This window comes from Notamacropus eugenii, chromosome 7, assembly GCF_028372415.1.
Source record: "Notamacropus eugenii isolate mMacEug1 chromosome 7, mMacEug1.pri_v2, whole genome shotgun sequence".
Taxonomy (NCBI): Eukaryota; Metazoa; Chordata; class Mammalia; order Diprotodontia; family Macropodidae; genus Notamacropus; species Notamacropus eugenii.
The window spans coordinates 145,188,624-145,212,284 of record NC_092878.1 but is presented as its reverse complement, the minus strand read 5'-3'; the positions used below and the strand labels follow the sequence as shown (position 1 = coordinate 145,212,284).

Sequence of the window (23,661 nt, the reverse complement as noted above, 5' to 3'; positions counted from 1 at the left end):
AGTCAGACTTGGTTTGTGCATTAATTTTGTTAAACTGCTTTTTTTTCTCTTCTTTCTTTTGTATTTTTTGCTACAAAGTTCCCTGGGCAGGGGAGGAAGAGAGAAATATTCAGAAATAAAGGTAATAGAAAAACAAAAAATATCATTTTCATTAAAAATAAATAAATGAGAGTATTTAAGAAAAGTTTTAGGAGGATTAGCAACATAGTACAAAAAGTACAAAACTTTGTCCAACAAATTCTCTGAAAATCAGAACAGGCCAAACAAGTTAATGATGTGAGGAGAAAACAGGAAAAATTAAAACAAAGTCAAAATGTGAAAAAATAGACGAAAATATAGGGTGCCTCATATAAAAAATGATTTAGAAAACAGAACAAGGGGAGATAACTGAAGGCTCTTTAGGCTACCTGAAAGTCATGACCCAAAGCATACGTATCATTTCAAAATTCTTAAAAGAAAAACACTCAAATTTCTTAGACCCAGAAGTCACAGTGAAATATAATCTACCAGTCACCTGCTAAAAGAAAAATACAGAATTGAAAATAACCAGGAACATCATGGCCAAAATCCACAGGATCTCAAGTCAAAGGCAAGATGTTACAACACAGGAAAAAAAAAGAGTGCAAATAAATATTAAGAAACCAGAGTCAGATAACACAGGGCTTGACAGCCACCACTATAAAGAAGATGAAAGCTTAGAATATGAAATTCCAAAAGGTAAAAGATGTAGACTTAAAACCAAAAAATAACTTACCTAGAAAATCTGAGTATAATTCTACAGAGAAGAAATAGACCTTTAATGAAATAGAGGACTTCCAAGAATTACTGGTGAAAAGGTCAAGTTACATAGAAACTTTGAAATACAAATACAGGAGTCAAGAGAAATATAAAAAGGTAGACATGAATAAGCAATTAGAGTTGAATACAGAAGGAAGGGGATGTTACATTTTAATAGGGAGAGATGATACAAGAGTTCTCTCAAAAGCCAAATGTCATCAGGATGCATTTATGTAGTTAAATAAGGCAGAGGACCCAGGAATAGTTTTGTTATGTTTTGATGATCTTTAAAAAAGAAAGGAAAGAGATGAAAAAGGAAATACACTAGGGAAAGAGGAGGGTGGGAAAGAAGGGAAGGTTTTCAAAATGAAGGTTATGCAAACAAGAAGAAAAGGGTGAGGAAAGCAGGTATATTTCAATTCTACTTAGATTTGAACTGATCAAAAGAATGTAAAAGACAGAATTTGTTGTACAAATACGTTCAACTCAAGAAAGAACAATGAGAAAGGAAAGGACAGAATAAGGAGGGTAGACTGAAAGAGGGATTAGTTATATACAAAAGAAACTCTAACCCTGGAAAGGAGTTTAAATGGGTCAGAATATGTGACTATGTGAGTCTAGGAGGGAAAGAGAAGAGGTGCAGTAGACTGGAAGCTGACAGCAGGAAGCCTAAAAAATAACTGCTAAACACACTCCTCTCTCATCACCATATCCTTCTTTGTTAGAGGAGGGGCAAGAGAAAAGACAAAATTATATAAGAAAATGGAATGGAAAAAATATACAATTAAAGTTAATTATGAATGGGATGAACTCAGCCATAAAAAGGACAAGTTTAGCAGAATAGATTAGGAAGCAAAATATAATAATATTCTCTTGAAAAGTAATACATTTAAAGTATAAAGAGTCACACCAAGGCAAGGTAAGGAAATAGAGCAAAACCTATTATGCCTCAGCTCAAAAAAGTAGGTATAGCAATAATGATCTAAGAAAAGATTTAAAAAAAGAAAAAAGAAAAAATCAAACAGGCCTAATTAAAACAGATAAAATAGGAAAATTTTATCATGCTGAAAGATAATAGAGAATTAATTAATTTCCATACTTAACATATATGCACTGATGTCATAGCAGCTAATATTTAAAAGAAAAGCTTGGTTCTAGGGAAAAAATGGGCATATAATTAAAATACTTAAAAACTCAACAAAAATTTTAAAACCTCTATTAAATGCCAAAATATAAATTCTGAAATTTAAGAAGAGATTAACACTTTACAATTACAATTGAAAACTTCCTCAAGGAATAACTCAAGTTTATTTAATTAATAAATTAATAAATAAAATTTATTATAAAAAATAAAATTAATAAATCAACTTATTAATTTAATTAATAAATAAAATTTGGAACTGGCTTTAAAAAAAGATATAGACAAGTCTTTGTGCCTAATTTGCTTTGGTTTGTTTGTTTTTTTTAAGGAAAACCAAACTACTAAGAAAAATGAACAAGAAATGAAGAAATACCATAAATTTAGGGCTGGTTCAATATAAGGAAAACTATTAACATAATTGATTACATTAATAGCAAACAAAAATCATGTGATTATATAAATAGATGCAGAAAAAGCTTTTGACAAAATACAGCATTCATTCATATTAAAAATGTTTGAAAGCATAGGCATAAATGAATTTTTTCCTCAAAATGATGAGAAACATATGGCTATAACCATCAGCAAGTATTATCTATAAATGGGATGAGCTAGAAGTCTTCTCAATAAAATGGGTAGTAAAGCAGGGGTACACATCATCACCATTATTATTCAATGTTGTACTAGAAATGCTAGCAATAAGAGAAGAAAAAGAAATAGAAGGGAAAAATGTACAGTGAGGAAACAAAATTGTCCTTTTTGCAGATCATATAATGGTAAACTTGGAAAATCCTAAAGATTCAACTAAAAAATTAGTTGAAAGAATTTTAGTAAAGTAGAAGGTAATAATAAAGTCATATAAATTATTAGCATTTTTGTATATCATGAACAAAGCTCTGCAAGGAGAGACAGTAAGAGATATTTCATTTAAGATCACCACAGAAAATAAAAAATACCTGAGAATATACCTGCCAAATCCAGGAAATATATGAACAGAATTATAAAACACATTTTATATAAATAAAGTCAGATTTAATTCACTGGAGAAATATTAATTGTTCATGGGTGGGGCAAGTCAATATAACAAAAATGGCAATTCTGTCTAAACTACTTATTCAGTGTCATCTCAATTAAACTACAAAAATGTATTTTATTGAGTTAGAAAAAAATAACCTCAAAATTTATTTGGAAGGACAGAAGTTCAAGAATATGAAATGTAAAGAAAGGCAGTCTAACAACATCAGATCTTAAACTGTTCTATAAGGCAATAATTATCCAAACAAAATATTTCTGGCTAAGAAATAGAATGGTGGATCAACGAAATAGAGTAGATATACAATACCCAGCAGTAAATGATTAGAGTAACCTCATGTTTGATAAATGCAAAGATCTAAGCTTTTGGGATAATATCACTATTTGGCAAAAATTGCTAGGAAAACTAGAAAACAGGCTGACAGAAACTATGTATAGACCAATATCTTATACCATTTACCAAGATAAAATCAAAGTGGATATATGACCCTAGACATAGGGAGATAGATATCTTAAGCAAATTAGAGGAGCATGGAACATACTACTTAACAGATTTATGGATAAGAAAAGAATTTATGAGTAAATAAGAGAAAGAGAGAATTCTGGGATATAAAATGGATAATTTTGATTACACTGAATTAAAACGTTTTTGAACAAATAGAAGCAATGGAGCCAAGAAAAGAAAAAAAGCAGAAAATTTGGGGGGGAGGATAAATTGATAGTCATTTTCTCAGAAGAAGGTCTCATATCTAAAATATAAAGAGAACTCAGTCAAATTTATAATAACATGAGCTATTCACCGATTGATAAATGATCAAAAGTTATGAACAGGCAGTTTTTGAGAAAAGAAATCAAAATTAGTCATATGAACAAATTTTCTAAATCATTACTGATTACAGAAATGCAAATTAAAACTACTCAGATACTGTCTCACATCTATCTGACTGATTAAAATGATAGAAGGGGGAAATGACAAATGCTGGAGGGGATGTGGAAGAATTGAGACACTAAATTTCCTGTTGGTGGAATTATGAACTGTTTCAAACATTATGGATAGCAATTTTGAATTATGCCCAAAGAGTTATAAAACTGTGTATACCTTTTAATCCATCAATACCACTTTAGGTCTATTTTCCAAGGTCATCAGGGAAAAAGAAAAAGAACCCATATGTTCTAAAATATTTATAGCAGCTCTCTTTGTGGTGGCAATGAATTATAAACTGAGGTTATGCCCATCATTTGGGTAATGGCTGAATAAGCTGTTGTATATGATTGTGATCGAATACTACTATACTGTAAGAAATTACAAGCAGGTTGGTTTTAGAAAGACATGGAAAGACTTCCATGAAATAATGCGGAGTGAAACAAGCAGAACCAAGAGAACATTGTATATAGTAACAGCAATACTGTTCAAACAGTAGCTGTGAATGACTAAGCTATTCTGAGTAACATGAACATGCAAATCAAGTACAAAGGACTTTGGAATGAAAATGGTATCCACCTCCAGAGAAAGAACTGATATGTGGAAGCATGTATTGTATGGTTGTGTGTGTGTATGTGTGTGTGTGTGAGAGAGAGAGAGAAATATTGGCCTTTTCTAATGCAGGGTGAGAAGATAGGGAGGTAAACAATTCAGAACTCAAAATGCAACAAAAAGAAAAAGAAATTTTAAAAGAAATGAAGGAATATAAAAAAATATTAAAATTATTTTGCCCAGCTATATACCAACAAATATCATCATTTAAATGAAAGAATGTTTAGAAAATATAAGACCCTTAGATTAATAGAACAAGAAATAGATAATTTAAATAGCCCCATCTCAGAGGGGTAAAAAAAAGACAGAAGAAAGCAAACTTAGTTGCACAGTGTTTGAAAAACAAAAGACCCCGGCTACCTTATTGAAAACAAAAACAAAAACTGGTAGATGTGGGGAATGTAATGGTGATCAGAAAGAAAATGGGGGAATGAGAAAAAAGTCTTTGGAACCAAGTTTCTCTAATAAAAGCCACATTTCTAAGATGTGTAAGGAACTGACTCAAATTTATAAGAACAAGAGCTTATTCTCAGTTCATCAGTGATCAAAGGCTATGAACAGGCAGTTTTCAGAGGAAAAGCTTCAAGCTATCAATAGACATATTTTTTAAAATGTCCCAAATCATTAACACAAATAAAAGCTTCTTTGAGATTCCAGTTCCCTTCCATCAGATTGTTCAAGCTGACAGAAAAGGAAAATGACAAATGTTAGAGGGGATGTGGGAAAAGAGACACATTAAAGGACTCTAGACAGAGTTGAGAATGGGTCTAGCCATTCAGTAAAGTAGTCTGGAACTATTCCCCAAAAAATTTACTAACTCTGCACATCCTTTTACACAATTATATGAAGGATATTGAAAAGGATACACATGCAAAAAAGTGCTTATAACAGTTCTTTCTATTGCATCAATAAACTGGAACCTAAGTGTGTCCATTAATCTGGGAATGGCTGAGCAAATTATTTGTTGTTCAATCATGTCTTTGTGACCCCATGGACTATACTGCCCATGTACTCCCATGTGATCATACTATCCATGGGGTTTTCTTGGCAAAGATACTAGAATGCTCTGCCATTTCCTCTTCTAGTGAATTAAGGCAAATAGAGGTTAAGTGACTTGACAGGGTCACATAGCTAAGTGTCTGAGGCCAGATCTGAACTCAAGTCTTCCTGACTCCAGGCCCAGTGCTCTATCCACTGAGCCATCTAGCTGCTTCTAAGCAAATTGTAGCGTATAACTATTATGGAATACAAGTGCATCATACGAAATGATGGAAGGCGGGGGTTCAAAAGTACTTGGGAAGCTTCTACACGCTGATTCAGAACAAAGCAGAATCAGAACAAATTTTACAATAACAACACATCATAAAGATTAAGAACTTTGAAAAGCTTTAGAATTTTCACCAATGTGATGATCAACCAAAATTCCCAAGGATGAATCATTAGGCATGCTAACCACCTTTTGTGGCAGAGACATGATGGACTCAAGATGCACAATGAGATATAAAGTTTCAAACATGTCCAATATGGGGAACTGTTTTGCCTTAAAATTATGTATTTTTATATGAGTTTTTCTTTATCTTTTTCTGTTTTCCACTGTGAAAAGGAAGAGAGAGAATAAGTTCTTCTTTATAGAAAAAAAATTTTAATTGAAAAATGTAATAATAGAGGGGATTATTATTTTCCTATGACTTGTATTCAAGACATAACAGGGAACTTTTCAAGAACTATGAAAATGGTTAATTACCCACTGTTAGTGATTTGCAGGGGCATAAATGATCCTTTCAGGAAGAATCTAAAAATTAGGCATATAAGCATATATCTCCTTTCCCAGTTCCTTTCATTTTAAAACCTTTTGAAGTGAACTTATGACAACTAAATAATTATATATTATATTATATATATAAATTATTACAAAACAAAACAATTAGCTAAATAATTCTTATCAGCCTTTGTTAATTAATATTTATTTCTGACCAAGAATCTGTCTCCCAGATATTTCAAGAAATACAAATTCCATCATCAGATAGTACATTCTTAGCCAGCTGATCAGAAGCATCGTATCTAACTCTGAAATCTTAACTTTAGCAACTAATAAGAAAAGGAAATTGAGGAAATAAGAACAGACAAAAAAGACATGATATCTATTTGGAGATGATAACATAGGATCATAGATTTAGAGTTCAAAAATTCATAGATTTTTGGGTGTCATCTAGTCCAAACCCCCTCATTTTATAGATGGGAAAACTGAGTCACAGAGAAATAAAACAGAAATAACTTTTCCAGGATCACACAGATAATAACGGCAGAACTGACATTTGAACACAAGTCCTCTGTCTACAAATCCAGAACTCTTTGCATCACATCATGCTCCCTGTGATAGTGAATCTCAGTGACTCAATGAAAAAAATCAAGACAGTAATTTCAGTAAAGCAGTCTTCCTGAATATAATTAACAAAACCCAATGAGAAGAGAGGGAAAAAAAGAAATTCCGTTCAAATAACCACAAAATCATAAAGTACATGGGGGTTAATCCCACCAAGACACATTTATGACTTATATAACTATGTATAGAAAATACTCTTTAATGAAATAAAAGAAAATGTAAATAATTGGAAAGGCACCAATTTATTCACAGTTGAGCTGTATCATTATAATAAAAATGGTGATACTATCTAAATTAATTTACAAATTTTATGACACACCAAATGAAATTCTTAAGAGGTTATTTCATATACCTAAATAAAATAATAATTAAATTATTATGTTATAATTAATCATCTGGGAAAAAAGAAAAGATGAAGAATTTTAAGGGAAATGATGAAAATCAGTAGGAATTAAGGGGGCATAATACTGCCAGGTCTCAAAAACAGAGCTTAATCTAAAGCAGTAAAAATCAAAATTGTTTGGTACTAGATAAAAAATGAGAAAGTTGCCAGAGTGGTGGCATATGCCTATAATACCTACAACTGAGAGAGGCTGAGGCTAGCAGATCATTTGAGCTCGGAAATTCCGATCTTCAGTACGACAAAACCCATTAAGTGTCTGGACTGATTGGCACCACTCTGGTGAACCCCCAAGAATGGGGTGTCTTTAGTCTTCCAAAGGACAGATGTAACAGTCTGAGTTGTAAACAGAGTAGTCAATAGTTTCTATACCAATCAGTTGTTGAAGTTTGGGGGCTGGCATGTGGTGGCATGTGTCAGTAGCATATCTGAAGGTCTCTCAATGTGCCCCATAAGCCTGAAAATCAGTTTTTGTCCCTGCCACGGAGCACAAGCTGATTGGGGAGGGGTACCAAGACATAAATCTAAGAATTAAAGCTCTACAAGACGAAGTCATAAAGATTGCACCTTGTCAAGATTCTCTCCTTTATTCTGAGCAACCAGTGGCAATTATTCTATATTTGGTACTTAATTCCTTTTTTTCATTTCCCAAAAGCTAGAGAGGTAAAGGGGTCTGGAGAAATTTCATCTTGCTGGTCATGAGACATAGAATTATTGCTTAACATTTTTATCAATAACTTTGATAAAGGAAATGATTATCCTTTCCAAATTTTTAGGTGACACGAAGTTAGGAGGGAGAGGTCACATGTTGGATTTCATCCAAACTTGACTGAAATGACTGAACAACAATGAAGATTCCTGAAAAGGAGATGGACAAGTCCTTTCAGATGAGGCATAATGGAGACAAAGGCTTCCGGATAAAAGATATCGATGCAAAATGATTTTCACTAACAAAAAATAAAATGAAAGAATGGTTGCTAAAGAAAAATAACTCTAAGACTCATTAGGAAGGAAAAGTAACAGATGATGGTTCCCCAGATGATGGGAGCAGTGAGAAAAGCCCATCTGCATAGTGTATTTTGTCGTTACCGTTTTTAACACTCAGAAGCTACAAAAGTAGGTAGCTGAATACGAAGGGGGAAGGAGAAAAGTGTGGAAGTAATTCTATATCGGAGTACCAAGGCAGAAAAACCTACTACATTTTCAATTTAATAAGTTACAATGGAGGAAAGGGGAAGGGAAAGGAGGAAAAAAGATTTTTAAAAAAGAAGAAAGGAAGGAAGGAAGGGAGGAAGGAAGAAAGGAAGGAAGGAAGGAAGGAAGGAAGGAAGGAAGGAAGGAAGGAAGGAAGGAAGGAAGGAAGGAAGGAAGGAAGGAAGGAAGGAAGGAAGGAAGGAAGGAAGGAAGGAAGGAAAAAAATCAACATTTCCTCCCTTAATCAGACTGGTCCTCGGTTGAATAACAAAGGTTCATTGTCTGTCTCAAGCTTTTCAATCAGATTGATTGAACCCACCAGAGCTTGCACTCAACTGGCATTGTCTGTGAATATCATATCATCTACATGACGTTACAGGGACTGTTCACATTTTTAGTACAGTGTAAAAATATGTTTAATATCATGACATATAATACTTGTTTTGATATAAAAAGCATTGGAAGGGATAATAAAGTATTATCATGATCCTTGGGGAAAGAAGATTTACTTGTATTAATAACTGAATCACAGATTCATAGAAATCATTGGTTTCCTATAGTTTAATTGAATGATTTTCCTGAAACCTAGGACTAAGTTCATGGAAATTTGGCTTGAGGAATAAAGAAGAAAAGCAGTTGTGGGTAGAGTGCCTAAGTGGAGGGCTTTGGAGATCGATCAATTACTCAATAAGCATGTGTTACCAGCCAGGAACTGCACTGGGTACTGAAATAATACTTACCCTCAAGGAGCTCTATTCCATGGTATGAAATAGCAGACATGCCTTTATGGAGATACAAAATAAATTTAAGGTGATTTGGAGGGAGGGTTAGTCAGAGAAACATGAAAATATCTCCCTCATGTAGGACATTGGGCTGAGTTTTTAAGGAAACAATAGGCTAAGCAGTGGTATAGAGGAGTTAGTGGATTCCAGACCTGGGGCACAGCCTGCTTAAGGGGATAGAGATGCGAGGAGACAACAGCAAAAAGGCCAATTGAGTTTAATCCTAAGTGTGAGTACAGAAGAGAACTTGGAACCAAACTGTGAAGAACTTTAAATGCCATACAGGAAAGTTTGCATTTGATCCAAGCAGAGAAGAAATATGGTTATACATGTGCTTTATGAATGACTGACTGACTAACTGGATGAGTGAATGAACGGAAAAACGTTTATTAAACACTTAGACTGTTCTGGGAAGATCACTTTGGCACCCATACTGAATGTAATAAAATCCTAAAGAGGCAAGATTCATGAATAAATCTTTTTAAAGGAGGTAGGAGGGCACCACAAACTGTTTCTTGGATTAAGGTTTTTGCCTAGAATGTAGTCAGATTTGGTTGACTTGTTGGGCAGTGTTGTCTTTCTTTTTTTTTTTTTTTTACTCTTTGTTACAAGATGAATCTCTCAGTAATGGAGTGAGAAGGTATATATTTGGAAATTAAAGTGATGTAATAACAAAAAGTATCAGTAATTTTAGTTGTCTAGAGCTACTTATCTCTTTTCATGTAAGAAAGCAAAGTGCACCTGGATTTATTGAGTTAAAAGTTGAGGGTGAGCCAAACGCCTTGAGTTAGCTAGGAGACAATTCCCATGGAGGGATCCAGACCATATTTGCTTAGAAATAAAAGGTGTCCAGAGAAAGAACTGATAAGTAGAAGTATATATAGAATGATTTTACATACATACATACATGCACACACACATACACACACACACAAATTTTGTGTCTAATGATATCCATCTCTTGGTTGGGGGAGGGGGTAGGAGAAGGAAAGAAAAAAAGGAAAACAAAAGAAATTTACATGATAACTTTATTATCTATTTAAACAGCAAGTTGTACATAACAGATTTGTAGTTTCATGTGTAATTTTTTTTATTCTACCATATAATGGAAATACTTGCTTTATTTCATAAATTATAAATAAAATTGTTTAAAAAGAAGTGAACACATGAGATATGTGATGATATGTAAGGCAACCTGTTAAAAACATAAGGACCATACTTACAACACAGCAAGTATGTATGTTTGAAATCTTTGAAGGAGATTTTTGCGCATTTTCAAAAGAACAGGAAAACTTACATATTCCACTTCTTTTGCCATCATAGAAAGATTTACAAAGTAAAAAGGCAGCAAGGTACACTAAATTTGGAGTCAGAGGACTTGAGTTCAAATTGTGACTCTTCTTAACATCTCAGTGATCTTGGGCTTAACTTCTTAAGTTAACTTCTAACACTTAACTTCTCTTGAATTCTTGCCAAGGCAAACTCATCTATGTACAAAAGTAATGTTGCTGCATACTGCCCCCTCTATCATCACTAGTCTCTCACTGATACTCAATCACTCCCTATCCATGCTTCCCTGTTGCCTAAAAACATGCCCATGACTCTCTCTTCCTCAAAATACCTTTATTTTATCTGCCCATCCCCAGTGGTTCTAGTAGTATATTGTACCTACCTTTTATTGGCTAAGTTCCTTGAGAAGGCCATCTATAATAGCTGGCTCTACTTTCTTTCCTCTCACTCTTTTTAACTTTTTGTGGTCTAGTTTCTGACCTCACCATTAAACTAATACTGTTCTCTCCAAGTTGATGATCTCTTAATTGCCAAATCAAATAGCCTTTTCCATCCTCAACCTTCTTAACTTCTCTGCAGTCTTTGACATTGTTAATCATCGGGGGCGGAGCCAAGATGGCGGAGTAGAAAGATGCACATACACATAGCTCTGAACCCACAACCCATAGAACGGCTACAGGGAAATAACTCACGGTGAATTCTGCACCCAGAGGCCATGGAATATTGGAGCGAGGGAGATTTCTGTTCTGGAGAGACCTGCAAACCTCTTGTGGGGGGTCCTTCGCGCTGGGGACTGGGTGCCCGGACTGGGAGCTGAGTGCAGCCCTGCCGCGGCCACGGCACCAAGAGGAAAAGATCCGAGCAGGCTTCCGGGACAGGATCTCCAGCGGCCACGCGGGTCCCTCCACCCACAGAGGGACCTGCAAACCTCTCGCAAAAGGTCCGTCGCACTGCAGACGCGGAGCCCAGTCCAGACCTGCTGCGGCCTCGGCACCGAGAGATACAGATCCAAGCAGGCTTCAGGGATGGGATCTCCAGTGGCCGCACAAGTCCCTCCACCCACAGGTGACGGGGGTCGGTGAGAGAGTCTCTTTGGTGGGTCGAGAAGGGAGTGGGGTGCCCCCATAATTCAGGCCCCCCCGGGAGGTAGAAGCTGAGAGGCGGCTGCAGACAGGGGCTCCCCAAGCAGGCGGGAGCCTGGATCCATTGTGGAAGGTCTGTGCATAAACCCCCTGAGGGAACTGAGCCTGAGAGGCAGCCCTGCCCCGACCTCACCACCTGATCTTAATCTCACACTGAATAGCAGCCCTGCCCCCGCCAAAAGCCCTAAGGCTGGAAGCAGCATTTGAATCTCAGACCCCAAACTTTGGCTGGGAGGATCAGGAGGCGAGGTGGGTGTGAGGAGAATATTCAGAGGTCAAGTCACTGGCTGGGAAAATGCCCAGAAAAGGGAAAAGAAATAAGACTATAGAAGGCTACTTTCTTGGAGAGCAGACATTTCCTCTCTTCCTTTCTGATGAGGAAGAACAATGCTTACCATCAGGCGAAGACACAGAAATCAAGGCTTCTGTGTCCCAGCCCACCCAATGGGCTCAGGCCATGGAAGAGCTCAAAAAAGAATTTTGAAAATCAAGTTAGAGAGGTGGAGGAAAAACTGGGAAGAGAAATGAGAGAGATGAAAGAAAAGCATGAAAAGCAGATCAGCTCCCTGCTAAAGGAGACCCAAAAAAGTGTTGAAGAAATGAACACCTTGAAAACTAGCCTAACTCAATTGGCAAAAGAGGTTCAAAAAGCCAATGAGGAGAAGAATGCTTTCAAAAGCAGAATTAGCCAAATGGAAAAGGAGATTCAAAAGCTCACTGAAGAAAATAGTTCTTTCAAAACTAGAATGGCACAGATGGAGGCTAATGACTTTTTTCAAAACCAAGAAATCACAGAACAAAGACAGAAGAATGGAAAAATGGAAGATAATGTGAAATATCTCATTGGAAAAACAACAGACCTGGAAAATAGATCCAGGAGAGACAATTTAAAAATTATGGGCCTACCTGAAAGCCATGATCAAAAGAAGAGCCTAGACATCATCTTTCACGAAATTATCAAGGACATTGTTAATCATCCTATTCTCCTTGATAATCTCTTCTCTCTAGGTGTTCAGGACACTGCCCTCTCTTCTAGTTGTCCTCCCACCTGTCTGACCAAGCTTTTTCCATCTGCTGGATTCCCCCACTCATCATGAGTGTCCCTCAAGGCTCTGTCTTGAGCCCTCTTCTCTTTCTACTATTTCATTTGGCAATGCCATCGGTTCTCATGGATTCAAGTTTCATCTTTATACAGATGTCTCTCTGATCTATATGTCCAGCCCAAATCTCTCTGCTGACCTCCCATCTCTCATCTATAACTATTAGACATCTCAAATCAGATGTTACATGAATGTATTAAATTCAACATTTCCAAAACTGAACTCATTTTCTATCTCTCTAAATACCCTCTTCCTAACTTCCCAATTATTACCAAGCATACTACCATCTTTCCAACCAATGGTCAACCTTGACTCCTTATTTTCTCTCACCCCACAAATCCAATCAGCGCCAAGTCCTATGATTTCTATCTTCATAACACCTCTAGTATATGCCTGTTTCTCTCTTTTGACACTGCAGCTACCCTCAACCAGGCCCTCACGTCTCACACATGGACTATTGCCATAGCCCGCTGATAGAGCTCTCTGTCCCAAGTCCCTCATCACTCCAATCCATCCTCCATTCAGCTGTCAAAGTGATCTTAAAACTCAAATCTGACTCCCTGATTCAATCAACTCCAATGGCTCTCCATGACCTCAAAATAAAATATAAAATAATCTGTCTCTTAAAAGCCTTTTGTTCCTTCTCAAGTCTTTTTATATTTTCCTCATTTCTATGTCCTCTGTCATCCAGTGACACTGGTCTTCTTGTTGTACTTCCCATGAAATACTCCATCTCTCAATGTCTAGAACTCTGAGCCTCCTCACTTCTACCTCCTATCATTTCTGACTCCAAGTCTCAGTTGAAGCCCAACTTTCTTTAAGAAGCCTTTCCCAATCCCCCTTAAATGTAGTGCCTTCACTCAGAGACTAAACTCAATTTATTCTGTACAGGACTTATTCACACATTATTATTTTCATATTGTCTCCCCATTAGACCTTGAGCTCCTTGAAGGTAGGGATTGTTTTTTGCCCTTTTTTGTATCCCCAATACTTAGCAAAGGGCCTGGCAGCACTAGTGGACTGACTGCCTTCTTTTTCTTTTAAAGAGGGAAGTAGAAGTCAAGAAGAAACATTATATTAGGACAAAATGGAAGCAAAAACAAACCTAACAAGTGATTTGTCTCATAAAACACATTCCAGGACAATACATCTGCCTTGCTTTTCTCAGACAGTGCATCTGCACAGTTATTTGTGAACTGTACTGGAGGCAATACTTGAACCAATATGAAAGCAAAAATGGATGAAAAAGTGTCCCAACATGCATGGAGAATAAACTAGTAGGATAAAGGTTTCTGTACACTCAAATTGCCATATTTGCTTGTGTGTTTTCACCAATCTCATGCTACAGCAGAATATAAACTCCATGAGGCTAGAGATTGCTTTGTTTTTGTCTCTGTATTCCTAGTACCCTGTGCCTTGCACATGGTAGTTAATCAAAGTTTGTCAAATGAAATGACTTATGATTTGCGAAGACCATCAGCGAACATCAAGTTCCCTCCATATGAAAGAACCACTCTGCATCTAGAACCATCTCAATGATTAACAATTCCCTATACATTATAATATAATATCTTTTGGTTGGGGGGAAAGAGTGTAACTTTATGTTGAGTGAGTATGAGCTCTTACAAAATCTCTAGATTTACATTTTCTTATTCCTTTGCAACTCTATTCATAAGGTACACTCCATATGGCACCACCAGTGAAGTCAATCACTATGAAAAATGTACAATTAGCATAAAAAAATGGAATAGTCATAAATGGCTTTTTAAGCTCTTCTGGTCCTCAGCAAAATCTAGCCATACTTTTATTAAATTCATGTCAGTAGATCCATCAATCACAAATAGCCTCAGTAACTTTTCAGCAAAAATTCATAGTTCCAAGGAAGCAGTCCCAGAGCTTGATTTCAGAAGGTATCCTTAATACTCTGCAAGCTCCACATGTTCAAGGCATGGGTGTGGGGAACCTGGGACCTCGAGGCTGTTCACAGAACAAATCCCCTTAATAAAAGGATTTGTTCTGTGAAACTTGGAGTCCGTCAAAGGGCTACACTTGAGGACCCAAAGGGCCACATGTGGCCTTGAGGCTGCAGGTTCCCCAAACCTGTATCTAAAGTGATTTGTTGTCCATCTGGACTGAAAATGAACTACAAGAACGTGGCCTGGGGCTGATGAAATGTTCACAAGAACATCATTATAAAGAGCAGAAATGTTTCCAGGTCAATAGTCTAGCAGGTATACTCAGTGATCATGTTTAGTATGGAAAGTCAATTTCCATTTATTCTCACATTTAATTTTCACTAGAGTGTAAGCCCTGTAAAATTCAGGCTGGCACAAATGTGGGCTTCCTTGAGTTTCCCCATGATCTTAAAAATGAGAAGAGGGTAATCATTTGGAACCTCTATTTCCTTTTATCTTTCTGTATTGACTGATATATTGTTGTAGCTTGTATTTTATGGGGAAATGACGAGAAGTGGACTTGTTGCCAATCAAGCTGTTCAGATAAGGCTTGTCGTCACATGTTCCTGCATGTGTCCACAGTTTCTGTTTCTCTTGCCCTCTTAGGAAATAAACCCTCCCCTAGAGAGATACAAAGCTATCACTGAGTAGGTTAATGAGCTGCTATGCACTACTAAAATGTAAGGAGTGATAAGAGAACCCGGACTTTGTTAGCAGAAACAATTAGTATCCAGTTAGCAAGAATAATTAGGCCAATCTTGGCCATGGCCCAAGGGCAGATAGAATGTGTGGATATGGCCAGTCAGCACTCATGCTGTAGACAAGGGCACTGAGGAGAAGGCAGTGGAGAAGGTCATCTGGGTTGCACTGAGGAAGGAGGAAGAGAGGGCAGATACCCTACCTCAATGAGTATATGTCCATAAACATAAAGGCATATATGTCCATATGCCTAACAGGATGGAAAAGGAAGGGGAATCAGAGCACCATTTACAGCAAGTAATTTCAGAACACTGAGTATTTAAAGGAAAAGAGAACGTGGTCACTCTTTCCTGAGTCAGAAAACATCATCTATTATAATTGTCTATAGAGAAGAGTTTAGACACCAGAAAAAGGTTCATTCATATTCAGCCCTTTCATGTGGAAAATGAGAAACATGAGATTATGAGAAAATGAGATTATGATTTAAATGCTAAAACTGAAATGCTATTCAGTTAGATAAGATGGGAATTAAACCACTGCAGTTTGAGATTATGATTGGCAGGTTTAAAGACGTTTATGCTAATCAGTCACCATTGAGCAGACTACAAGAGGAACTCAAATCAGCCAACAAGTATTTGTTAAGTACTGACCAAGTGCCAGACACCGTATGCTAAGCACTGGGGGATATAGAGAAAGGCAAAAGGCAGTTTCTGCCCTCATGGAGCTCACTGTCATATTCCTCTTGACATTCTTGCCAGAAATGAAACCAGAACACAAAAGGAAATTTCATCTAAAGGCTAAGGAAGTTCTTAGATTCTTCCTCAAGAAGTAAAAAAAAGGAGGGGGTGATGTTAGTTTAATTGTGCATCCCAAGGCAAAAAGAAACTTCACTCCATGGGGCACTTGGTCATCATACATCGTAGTTATGATTTGTATTTGCAAGAAGACCACCATGAAAATAAATACAGCTTACAGAATTACTTATGTCCAGCACTTAGCACTGCATCTGGGTCTGGCACACAGTAGGTGCTTTAAAATGTTTACTGACAAATTGCCAGAATTACTGTCTTTGTGACCCTGGATCAGTTACTTCATATCTCTGGGCTAGTTTCCTCGTCTTTAAAATGAGGAGGTTGGAAGATTCTCTCAATTTCTACATGAGAAACTAGAATAATTGTCTAAAGAACTTGATAAGCTCATCTATATCAAATCAACATATACTTTAAGATTCAGTGACTCCAGTGCAAAGACTGGCATTGTGGAGAAGAGGGGAAAATGTTAGAAAGTACTGCTCAGAAATAAGAAATATTAGAGATCAAAGGCATATATATCATTGTAAAGTTTAACTCCTATAAATCATGACAGTTTTCTGCACAAAGAAAGGCAGAAGTAATAATAGGAGAGAAAAAGAAACTGATGTGATCTTTACAGACCAGAAAGGACCAGATGATATAAGAATCCTCACTGAAATTGTCCTCATTCTGCTCACTTCACTCTGCATCAGTTTATAAGTCTTATTGTACTTCTCTGAATCTATCACATTTGTCGTTTTTATGATAGCAGGTTATAATATTCCATTGCATCCATATGTCACAATTTGTTCAGCCTTTCTATAACTGGGGGGCATTTAATTTGTTTCTAGTGATTTGATACTATGAAAAGTGCTGCTATATTTTTATGTATATAGATTCTTTCCCTATATCCCAAATCCTTGGGATACGTGCCTAAACAGTAGTACTAGTGAGTCAAAGATACATACCAGTTATATTACATTGGGGCATGGGGGAAAATCAAGTTCAAAAAACCTCAGAACTCTGATCAAAGCAATGAATAATAATTACTTCAAAAGATCAATGATGAAATCTACTTCCTATTTCTGGACAGAGAGGTAATGGACTAGAGATGCAGAATGAGATATGTATGCATTCTTAAACATGGCCAGTGTGTTGTTTTGTTTTGCTGAATCATACATATTTATTACTAAGGATGGGAGGGTGAAGTTGGTAGATTAGTGGGTAGTGATAGATATGCAAATAAAAGAGCATGAATCAAATGCTTTTTCAAAATACACATAAATAAAAAGAGCAGCTGTGGACACAAGTGGAGCAGTTTTGTTACTACCTTATGAAATTATACATACGTATCTACTGTGTGTATGTGTATATATATGTACATATGCTTCTTTTAAAACAATGTATTTAACAAGTTCATAGTTTCTTCTGCAAGCCCGTTATTCTTATTCTTGTTTTTGTTGGAGATTAAATTCATGATAAAAAAAAAAAAAAGAAAATTTAACCAAAAGCATAATTATCCCCTGCAGTCATACCAGAGACAAGTTTTACCTCCTATGGTCCCAACCATAATCACTCCCTCTTGGGTGGCCTCCTTTCTAGCAATTTCTTTGTATCCTTTGCATCCTTCTCACCATAGGGTATTATCTAGGGGATTCTCCCCAGTCAGATCTTATGCGTTCAGGTCCAGAATCTTTTCCTGAGTTTTCATCACTCCCCATCTTTGATATAACTGAATCTGTCTTTGCCCCAGAACATCTGTGGTATTTTTCCCATCTACAACAATTGCTAGTTATAGCTCTGGGGCAGTGCTTTCCCAGAAAAAGAGGCCTATGGGGCAATTCTATTCAGGGAGAGAAACAATTAATTAATTCCCTTTATTTAGAACAGATGTGACAAATTCTGGTAATCCAAAAGTATTTGGGTTCAATCCACTTTAGCTAGAGCCCCTACAGAATACTTCTGGGATAGGTGATCTGAGTGGGGCCTCACTCAATGATACTACACCAAGATGAAAACTGTGCTGTTTTAACCATATTAACCCTACTACTACCCAACCATCTTCAAAGCAATGAATTCCAGAACTATGGATTTAATACTGTCATCTTGCCAAGTGAGAGAAAAGAGTTTCCTATATTAGTTCCCTCCATCAACAAGTCAGCCTTCCCATGTCACCACGCATTCTGATGGTAGCTATTGTTGGAAGGGTACTGTTAATCATATATACTACTGGTACACACACACACACACACACACACACACACACACACACACACATACACACACACACATACATACAAACTTTTCACAAAGTTTGAGCTGGTTTGAGCCAAGTGCATAAGTACTGAAGGTCAAGTGTGTGTTTGTCCTTCGTTGCCAAAGAAGACCATGCCATCAGAGAAATGATGATATGACTTGCACTTGACTTTGTTTTGAGTGAGGGAGAACTGTGCAGGTCACCAGCCTCACTTCTCCTCCAGAACCATCTGAATTCAGTGACCAGATATTCATCAGGATGACTGGAGATGACCCAGGATGAGGCAATTGGGGTTAAGTGACTTGCCCAAGGTCACACAGCTAGTGAGAGTCAAGTGCCTGAGGTGAGATTTGAACTCAGGTTCAAATCCTGACTCCTGCACTGGTGCTCTATCCACTGCACCACCGAGCTGCCCCGAAGGCCAAGTGCAAAGCTTGATAAATACTCTTTTCCCACTCTGGATATGGATGGAGCCTATGATGTTCATCTTTGGTGCAAAGCTTCCCCCATGAAAGAATTAAATAACAAACATTTATTAGGTGCTTCCTGTATGCCAAGCACTGGGTTAAGTAGGCAGTGAAATAAAAAGAGAAAGCTAAAACAGCCCCTGCTTTCAAGATTTCATTCTAATGGGGGAGAGAGAGAGAGGATACATAAGTAAGTAAATACAAGATAATTCTACCAAGGTACAAACATTTTGAGCATAGGCCCAGCAACTTCTGTTTGTATACTGTCTATGGATCAGCCTAATTAACTAAGTGCAAAGGCTCATCACTAGATAGTTGTTACTCATGATGATGTTCTACTAAGATGTGGAGAAATTGGGATTTATATCCCTGGCAAGAGTAGACTGTGGCCAGTTGATACCTGAAGAGCTAAAATCATCCCAGATGTTTGCTATTCAATTAAGAGACTTTCTGTAAGATCTTGAACACTTCAATACTCAAAACTCTTCACCACCTGGCCTCTTCCTACTGCTCATCTCTTACACCTTTTTATCCGTAAAGTGGTTATAAGAACAGCTGTGATATCTATCTCACAAGGTCATTAGGATGATCAAATGAAACAAAGGATAAAAAAACACATTTCTCCTTAACCCACTCTAAAAATGTAAGCTAATATAATTTTCTTCTTCCATACAAAAATTCCTGTTGACATAGGGAAAGTTTTGTCTATATTTTGATATGTCACCCAATGATGCAGCATTGCCCCAGCAGGCATCACAGACACAGCGTTCTTTACTCTCTTTTCCCATCTCATTTCAACATATTACTCACTGGCATTTTCTACTTTTACCTATTTGACTCCCCATGGTGGGAGTGACAAATGAAAATAATTGTCCTTCCTAAAAAAGGAGTAGATACCAGAAGTTAAGAGGCAAGGCTTTTGTTTTGTCTTTTCATGAAAAACAAACAATGCTTTCAAATGATAATGTAGGCTTTCCTGTTGAAAGGCAGCCCCAGCAGCTTCATACCAGATGTCTCTGATTAATAGGCCTGTATACCAGTAAATATTCAAGGAGGTAATAAGCAAGAAGCATTTATTAAGCTCTTACTATGTGCCAGACACTTTAAAAAAAGTGTAATGGGACAGGAATGTTGCTCTACCAGGGCTAAAGTTTGCTAATCAACATTTACATAATACAGAAAATTAATTGTTTATGAAAAGTGTAGGCCTGGTAGCTTCTGATCTGTGCAGATCTTATATATTCACAAGACAAGTCAAACATTCCCAGTGGCTTTTCAACACTTCCCATTCATTGGACAATAATCCTGCCCTTTAAAAGGACTAAGTGTATTTTTCACACTGAAACACTCTTCTCCTGCACATACCAGACAACCTCTTTTATTACATATGCCCTAATGATTCCCCAATCTCCCTTCCAAACACCTGTAATCAAAGCATGGGATAAGTCTACCTTTGATGACCAAATTGGAGATCTGTTCCAAAAGTTCACAAGTGGAATCTGAGCTTTCTAATTGTTTCTCTTTCTTCTAGTAATTCAATTGTTGGCCATAAGATATGAATGCATAAAAGTGTTTAAATGATGCTGCCAATATTTATATTTTCATTAAAACATTTATCTTTGGGTTGATTTTGACATTTGATTAATGCAAGTGATGGCACGGTGTGGTGTGGTATAGAAGAAAGGTGTTGGTTTTACAGTCGGAAAACCCTGTATCTTAACTTCTCTGGGTCTCAGTTTCCTCATCTATGATATAAGGAGGTTGATCTATATGACTTTTAAGATTTCTTTGAATTCTAAATTTATGATCCTAAGTTTTACTGCCTCTTTTCTGTTTTCAAGACTTTTCAAGAAGTTTGTGTTACATATTGAAAATGCACTGTAATTTGAGGAGGGGAACCCCAAGATAGAAAGAATTTAAAGAGATGAAAAAGGAAGCTTACACTTCCTAAAACCTGATAAGCACATCATCCCGATGGCTTAGGTTTCCCATGAAAAGCCAACAAATTTTTGGTGTTCTTAAGCGAATTAGAAGTGATTTCCAGTAAATACAATAATCTATTTTGCAACTCAGCTATATGACACAAAGGAGCACAAAGTCCTGATGGCAAATTGGGAAAACATAACTCTCCATTCACAGAGATCTCTCTATGGAATATAAGCTCCTTAAGGGCATGAATTCTTTGTTTCTGTTTCTTTTTCTTCTTTGTATCTCCCAATGCCCTATGATGCCTGGCACAGAATCAGAGTTTAATAAAATGCTGGTCAATTAAATGGATAAATCCCAGTGAGTTAGTTCAATGAAATAAGTGATTAGACTGGAAGAAGAACCCACAACCAATACAGCATCAAGAACCAAGAGGCTTAATAAATATCCTTGTGAAGATGTGTAGTTAGACTGTGCAAAATGCTTACCTTGAGTCCTTCCTGACTCTCGCTTTCTCAAATGAAAATTCGGCAAAGGTCCTGGTGGTTGGTTCACCAGATACCCCTTCCTTGGCACCTCTCCTACTGTTGAGAGAGACTAAGCCTGAGGTTCTCCGGTTGATCTGAAGAGACACTTTGCATGGAGAAAACAGAAGGGAGTTTGCCCCCTGAATGTTTACTACATCTTGCAGCTTGTTCAGCTGGATGCACTTGTTTTGCAGCTCCTCAGTGATCTCAGCAAGAGCAATTGTCTGCTTTGAGAGCTTTTCCTGCAGCTCTCGAAGGTGATAGTCCCTCTGCTGTAACTCTTCATCCTTCTTCTTCAGCTCCCTTTCCAGTTCTATCACTTTGCTCCGAAGAGCGTCAGTTGTGCCAGAAAATTTCCCAGCATGGACATCTGGAATCTTGGACTGTTTGGGTTTCACTGAGCCATTTCCCATTTTGCCCAGTGACCTGCAAGAAAACACACAAATGTGTATTATTCAGCTAATACATATCCTCCTGCAACCCTCTCATCTCTCTGCCCTATATCACCCTTCTCCTTCACCTCCCTTGGCCCCAAAGCAAAGACAAAGAAATGATCAGTGGCTTGCTAAATAATCAGTTTCCATTTTTCTCGCTTTGAGGCATATCGTGAACTGAAATTGGCATTTATTAAACCTTTCGTCCATTCTAACTTCACTGGCACCCATTCACAGCTCTGCTTTTCACATAAATGGTCCCCTGTTCTCTCTGGGTATTCTACCAGCCCCTGTAAGAAGCGACACAACCAGACTGAGATTTGGATGTCAGCATGGCAGAGAAATAAACAAAAACTAGCAGCTGAAGAGCCAAGGCATGGGAATGTCACAGCTCACACTTCTCTTTGCTGTTGGAGCAAAGAAATCTACTCTTGATTTAGAAAGTATTCAGGTTGGTTGTGAAGACAGGCTTGGTATTTCGTCATTAGCAATTTTCTCCAACCATATACACCTTTCAGTTTCAATATTTTCTCACTATATTCACTGTAAAAACAATTCATTCAGCAATGCTAGTACTGTAAATAAATAGTGGAGGAACGGACTTTCTCTAGAATCTTTTCCTTTGTTCCCTCTTCTAAAACACAGGGAGTACCCACCTTCAAATAGGTGAGTAAATGTCTATCTGTATCAAAATCTTTGAGAAACAAATGATTGTTTCCTCAGATTAAACCTGTTCTCACACTTATGCTTCTATGCTAAAGAGTATTCATGATATTATGAATTCATTCATTCATGATATGAAACCCAAATTTTATCAGAGCAAATATCTAGACTTCTGAGTAGCAGGTATCCACTGAACATGATGGTAACAGAAGCCATTAAATCCTTGACTATGTCTCATTGTCCAAAATCAGAAAAGGTTTATTGATCTTTAGAGGTCAAGGTTACCCAGAGAAAACACACTGTACCCAGTAACCTTCCACAACTGAAAGGCAAGCAACCAAAATCCCCAGACTTATTCTTATGAACTAATGGTGACTTCTACAATGACAAATATGTCTATTTTTCAATATTCAATAGAAGGCAGCTTAATAACACTTCTCACAAATAATAGATTCTGTACATTGACAGACTCTTCTATGTGAAGGAAAGAAGTGGACGTTGTTAGAAGTAGAGTTTGAATCCCATAAAGCATGCATGGGAATGTGCTGCAGGAGCCATCCCATACAGCATGCATCATAGTTAACCAAAAACTTCTTGGTGGAAGTGAGGGGTGGTTTATGGCTCAGCACTTTAAGATGCCTTAGGATGACACAACCAACCCTAGATAGTCTTGATTCCCAACATCATGATGACTGAAAGCAGTGGGAGTCAAAGAGAACTGACCACTAAGCCAAGAAGAATGAACCACTCAGTAGACTTTAAAAAGGTAGTAGCTGCAACTACCCTCTCTCTTTCTTCAGGTCTCCAAGTGGCATCATGCCACCATGGGACTTCCTGTAAATTGTGGAGTAGGAATGGTCTTAGCCAACCTGATAACATAGTGGCTATTCTCACATGTCCGTTAGAGGATAGGTTTGGCTAGGAGAGCTGAGCTTTACCCTTGGGGCTTTGGAATACCCTTCATATTTTGTGTTTCTTTCCCTGAGCATTGATGCTCAAGCAGCAACATTAGGGTGGACAATACAGAAAGATGGCTACCCAACAAGGATCAAAAGATGGAAGAAGAAAAGTAAATGCTATAAAAAAAATCTGACCTGGAAAAAAAGACAAGAAGAGATCAGTTAAGAATCACTGGAATCCTCGAAAGCCATGATTTTTTAAAAATCCTAC

The 23,661-nt window shown here is 37.1% G+C and overlaps 1 protein-coding gene across 2 annotated transcripts in view; it reads right to left on the bottom strand.

Moving 5' to 3' along the window:
- PRKG2 (protein kinase cGMP-dependent 2) overlaps positions 1 to 21,807 on the bottom strand; it is a 111,065-nt gene extending 89,258 nt beyond the window's left edge. For both annotated transcript variants that reach the window (XM_072623035.1, XM_072623036.1), the window contains exon 1: positions 21,356 to 21,807. In XM_072623035.1, the coding sequence (XP_072479136.1) occupies positions 21,356 to 21,807 (452 nt within the window). The remainder of the gene's footprint in view (positions 1 to 21,355) is intronic.
- Between the last annotated feature and the right edge of the window lie 1,854 nt (positions 21,808 to 23,661).